Source organism: Poecilia latipinna, unplaced genomic scaffold (assembly GCF_001443285.1).
Source record: "Poecilia latipinna isolate Pla-1442-1.1 unplaced genomic scaffold, P_latipinna-1.0 Scaffold75, whole genome shotgun sequence".
NCBI lineage: Eukaryota > Metazoa > Chordata > Actinopteri > Cyprinodontiformes > Poeciliidae > Poecilia > Poecilia latipinna.
Window position 1 is genome coordinate 127,077 of NW_015112691.1, and position 6,000 is coordinate 133,076.

At 42.8% G+C, this 6,000-nt stretch overlaps 1 protein-coding gene across 13 annotated transcripts in view; it reads left to right on the forward strand.

The window, feature by feature from the left end:
- LOC106936013 (protein tyrosine phosphatase receptor type F) overlaps window positions 1-6,000 on the forward strand; it is a 161,299-nt gene that overhangs the window by 73,539 nt on the left and 81,760 nt on the right. For all 13 annotated transcript variants that reach the window (XM_015016785.1, XM_015016818.1, XM_015016794.1 and 10 more), the window contains 3 exons: window positions 1,501-2,082; window positions 2,821-2,954; window positions 3,424-3,568. In XM_015016785.1, the coding sequence (XP_014872271.1) occupies window positions 1,501-2,082; window positions 2,821-2,954; window positions 3,424-3,568 (861 nt within the window). The remainder of the gene's footprint in view (window positions 1-1,500; window positions 2,083-2,820; window positions 2,955-3,423; window positions 3,569-6,000) is intronic.

The window sequence follows — 6,000 nt, forward strand, 5'->3', positions numbered from 1 at the left end:
TCCGCCTGCTTCTATATCCAAGCGTGTACGTGACTTTAAAGAGGTGTTGTCTACCTATCACGGCCTCTGGTATCAGTATTTGTCCGTATTGATTTGGCTTTCCACTCAGGCTGATCGATACACAAAATGTCACAGTCATTAGAGGGACCACAGCACTACAGACCCGTCTCCCTGAGGAGGCCTTAATACGGACCCTCTGTTTGGCTTGCATTTGCAACAGCAGGAACCACTCTTGCAATTTTCTTTTATTGTCAGTAATTGTCGGACTATTAAGCAAAATTATGACTTCACTTAAGGTTTGCTGTTCTTTTTGGGTTGATTATTGCTGACAGTGTTGTAGGGGATGGCTTACAGGCGAGCAGCTCGGGCCGGTTAGTGTGACGTGAGCTTTAATGAGCTTTGTTTCTCCACTCTTTACAAGTGTTTTATCAAAATTGTCAGATTTCCTGGAATTACCTGAAAACCGCATAATTTATACAGTGATTCTGTGCAGTCTGGGAAAGTCTGTCATTTACTTTATGATCATTCCCAGGTCTGAGTTGGCACGGAAAAACTAGAATTTAATATTGAAAAATGTTTTTTCCTATACTTGGAGGATTCTACATGTGTCACAGTCTGATTTTAAACCTAAACAATAAGTACAATATTTTGGTTTTCCTTCTTTTGACAAAACATACACTGATTAATAAAAAAAAACAAAAAAAAAAACACATTTGTTTATTTGGACTTTAAATTCAGGTTAAATCTCAGCAGGAGTTCTTAAACTGGCTCTGGTAACAAAACATGAAAAATGTATTTCTCTGTATCCATCAATGTTCACAAACCGTCTCCATTCACTGTTTGCAAGACCTTACAAGTCCAAGAGTGATAGGATATAAATTGTTTTGTCCAGATGCCAAAACAGCAGAGAAATGAGCCTATTTAATGAATCTGCAACCTTCATATCCTGACGTTCTTTTGTCCATACAGCATAATATATATTGCTGCAAATTTTTAAGTTTCCTACAAAATTTGTTTTTTTTTTGTTTTTTTTTTTTTTTTTTTTGCATTTAAAATAAAGAAAAATATCAAACAGTCATAAGCTTATGCATACAATTTCTTCAAAGGAACATTAATTATATAATATAAAGACACCTGTCAAAAAATAGAATAATAACTTATAATAATATGACAAGCTAATATTAATGTAAATACACACTCTCAAAGATCAATAAACTTAATTTTTAAGGAACATTAAACACTGAAGCTGGAGGACTTTTTAAATATCCAAAATTAAATAAAGAAAACAATAAATAAAATGGATACAAAAGTAAGACTGCCTTTCAAAATAAAGGCTGTTTGAGATCAATGCATCAGACGGCCTTTTGTCATCCAGAGAGAAAGACGTGAGAAAAACAAAACAATCATGTAAATGAAACTTGTCCAGTTTCTTTTTATCATGTGATTGATTGATTTGTTACAAAAATAGTCAAAGCTAATGATTTGTCTCTCCGTCCTCAGCCTTACCGAAACCCCCGACCTCCCTCACCGTGACGGAGACCACCGCCACCAGCGTGACGCTAACGTGGGACTCCGGGAACCCGGAACCCGTCTCCTACTACATGATCCAATACCGAGCCAAGTCGTCGGACAACGGCTTCCAGGAGGTGGAGGGCGTGGCAACCACGCGCTACAGCATCGGCGGGCTCAGCCCGTACTCCGAGTACGAGTTCCGCGTCATGGCCATCAACAACATCGGCCGCGGGCCGCCCAGCGACCCCGTGGAGACGCGCACCGGCGAGCAGGCACCCTCATCGCCGCCCCTCCATGTCCAGGCGCGCATGCTGAGCGCCAGCACCATGCTGGTCCAGTGGGAGCCGCCAGAGGAGCCCAACGGACAGATAAGAGGCTACCGGGTTTACTACAGCTCCGACATGACGGCCCCGCTCAGCGCCTGGCAGAAGCACAACACGGACGACAGCAGCCTGACAACCATCTCTGGCCTGACCCCTGACATCACCTACAGCCTCAGGGTGCTGGGCTTCACCTCCGTAGGTGACGGACCACCCTCTGACATCCTGCAAGTCAAAACACAGCAGGGAGGTGAGCACCAGCCACTCTGAGAGGCTCTGGAGTTCTTCATGTGTGTAACAAGTAGGAATGCATTGTTAGTGGAAAGCATTTAATCTGACTGTTTGCGTAACAGCTCATAAACGCACGTATGTGTTTGAGATAAAATCATTCAGCAGAGATATTCAACTTGATGTTTGTTCTTATCGCAGGGCTTTATCTCTGGTACTATTTCACATTCAGTCTTAGTCCAACTTCATTGGGATTTCATGTGCTAGACTAACATAGACACTTTATTATGTAGAATTAAAACAATTCTTCATTTTTTTGGTGTGTATTCAATCGGAGCCCCACTTTATTCTGTTGTCCCTAAATAAAACCTGGGAAGGGGCTGAAATGAATCGGATTCATCATGATGAATTGATTCCTGAAATAATCAATGAATTAATCGCACAGTTTTAGCTTAACTTTTCCCTTAAGTATGTTGTGCTTTCAGCAAGTTGGCCTTTTTTGAATCTGAACACTACAGTTAACGATTAACAGATTAGTTAATGATTATTTAGCTAAATAATTAATCACAATTAATCTGATGAATCGTTTCAGCCCTATATTTAATTATTCTTTGCCATTCAAGATTTAGCATTAATTGTATTTGTGCGTTACATAAATTCCCATTGAAATGCATAAAAAATGAATGTTCCATGCGACAGAATGAAACCTTTTGTAAGCCTGTTTGCCTCCGTGCTTTAACCCGTGCCCTCCCCGCTCCAGTCCCCGCGCAGCCGTCCAGTTTCGAGGCCGAAGCCGAGCTGGACACCCGGATCTCGCTGACGTGGCTGTGGCCCGTGCAGGACCAAATCACCAAGTACGAGCTGCAGTACTGGGAGGCCGGCTCAGACAGCAAGGTGAGCATCAGAACACGACGTTCAGACCGCTTCGTGTCGGGACTATCTCTCCTGCACAGCAGCTCGCCCTGTCGCTCTCTCCGTCTGCTGCTGAATTTGTCTCGTTTTCCACAGTGAAACTGCAGACGACTCCTACTCTTCATGATGCAACCCCTCTGAGTGGGGAGGCTGTGTTATTGTAGTAATGTAGTCGGCTCCCCAGCTGATGAGAAAAACCTAACGTGGACACAATCTGCTCTGTTACTCTCTCTCTGCTGCGGCCGTTTGTTGGGACTCTGGTGGACCGAACCAGTTGGAAGCTGGAGGCCGGCTTGTTTTTGGAACGAGCAGCTTCTGCTCCCTTTGGCAGTCATGTATGACTGTTTGGACTGCAGTTGAAGATTATATCATCTTGTTATTGTAGAGCACATGAACTAGCTCGTGCAGCACCACTGATTGTTGGGTATTTTTTTTTTATTTGTCTCTCCAGAAACACGTGACGTTCGGCCCGGCGGGCTCCCACTCTGTGGATGGTTTAAAGCCTGACACCATGTACTATTTCTCCCTGGCAGCCCGCTCTGAAATGGGTTTGGGTGTCTACACCCAGCCCATCCAAGCCCGCACTGCTCAGTCCAGTAAGTGCTCCATTTTTCTTTTCCCGGCGCTGCCTCTGTCTTCTGTCTTTTCTGCTTGTTAGCCACTAACCCAGTGATTTCAGAGAGTCACCTCCAGGCGGCTGAAGCAGGTTCAGGTCGTTCCCCTCAGTGAGTGAAACAGAGAGAGAGAGAGGGGTAAAATGTGAGTTTTATAGACCTTAAAAGAGAGAGTGTGAGCAACTTGAATGTCAAATCAATCTCAGAGCAGCATATAATGCTGACAGAGCAGCCATCCCGGTCAGCTTCCCCGCTTCCACCACCTCCCCTCTGTCGCCAGCACTAACCCCCCTGTCTGTCTAGCAGAGGGCAGGCCCTGTGTCAAAGGTACGTTTAATGTGTCTTGTTCCCACATTTGTGAGCTGTGCTGTGTTGCCTTGCCTCATATCATTATGTGCTTTTACAGTGCCAGCACTCAAAATGTCACTCGTTTGGTTTTATTTTTTTATTTGCTGTGTAGGCACAATGCTTGTGCCACCTCACCCCGAGGGGTTGCTGCACCGCACGCTTTCTTTGCACACAGCTTTGAGAGGAAAATAACAGACGCTCATGATTGGTTATTGTGATCATTTGAATAACGATGTCTTGCAAAACTGATCATATCCCATTTTTCTGCATTACTACCACCGACTTTTGTGTGGTTTTGGGATTTTGTATGATCACGTTATCCAAATAGTCTTAAATTCATGTATCTTTAAATATCTTGAATCAATCAAAGTTGGCCTTAAATACATTAATCACAGATCTTAAATTTGACTAGTAGGAATATTTAATCTAATATATTTTTTGTAGTTTATTTTTCCCTGACTTTTCTGTCAGGCAAATGTTTGAGTCACACGCAGACAAATTCATTGCGTTCTGTGACTCAAGGCAGTTGAGGCTACAGCTAACTAGCTTCTAGTACATTCTGGCTAACTAGCTAGCTGGCTCGCTTTTGTTGCCAACCCGTGCGATGCTAGGGTCATTATGTGCAGAAAAAGCTTTTAAGCGTGGCACTATGGGGGGTTTGCGATGCTCAATTGTAATAAAGAAAAACCTCCCACAATCCCCTATTATATTTATAGTTTTTTTGGTCATACATTTAATTCAAGTTGGCATTGAAAAGGTCTTCAACAGTCTTAAATTTGACTTGCTGAAACCTCCAGATACCCTGAGTATGTTGTGCAGCTGTGATTTATAGGGGCAATAAATCTCACATGGATGGGCTGTGTTTCTTTATTCTGGCATCTGTGGGAAGGTGGTTTGGTGTCAGAGTAACAGGGGATGAATACTGATGGACACCACAATTTTAGACTTTTATTTGTAAAAACAAAACAGTTGCCAACTAGATATCATTTCAAAATGATGCACTACTTTGTGTCCTTCAACATGAAACTCCCATGAAAGGCTTGTAACGGAGAAACATTTGGAAAGCTTTTTAAATGCTCCAGTAAGATACTGAACAAACTGACTAGAGGACGTTTTTGGAGTCATGTGAGGTGGCTCCAAAAGCTGCCTGAGTGTGGTGGACCAGAAAGAGGACACGTCGCTCGGTTGGAGGCGGAACAATGGAAACAAACACAGAGATGCTACAGTGTGGAGCTTGTTCCTTCACAAAAGACGGAGGCTGTCCGAGCGAAGCCTGCGGCTTCTGGGAAGCAAACAAACTCAAAAGCGGACGTGTTTAATTGTGGAACGTGATCAAATTGTGGGGATTAATAAAAGTTAATCATGGAGTTGTTGTCAATTAGCGGCAGCTGATTTGGGTGGATTTGCACCGGTGCGCATGGTTAGAGTCGCTGTTTGGCTACGTTTGAAGGATCTTATGGATCTGTAGAGCACAGTAACTGGATTACATTACAGATTTCCTTTTTGCTTAAATATCTCAGATCAACAAACAAATTATATCAAATAAAGGTGACCAGAGTAAATACAAAAAGCAGTTTCTGAGGAAAGCTTTCTCCACACCTTGGTTCATTCATACATAAAATGTGATTACATTCATTTTTTTTTTTTTGGTTGGATTTCACTCATACACAGGCATGATTGCTGTCTGACATGTGACATTTGACTCCAATACACAGTAGGCTTGAATATCTCGAAAGGGAACTACAAATCTCAAACAGATTCAAATAAAACTGAAGGAAAAAAAAAACGAAAGTCACCAACACCTATCTGGAAAGGGCCACAAAGGCGTTTCTAATGCTTTGTGACTTCAGTGAACCATGAAATGGTGGTGAACCTTCCCAGGAGTGGCCGGTCTGCTAAATTTACAATAAAAGTGCATCGTAGTCTCCTCAAGAAGGTCATGAAAGATCCCAGAACAACATCTAAAGCACCGCAGGGCCTCCCTCACCTCAATATTCAACAATAAGAAACAATGAGCATTAAGGAAAGAGACAGGAGCTTTGTCACCACTGCAAACATCTCACATT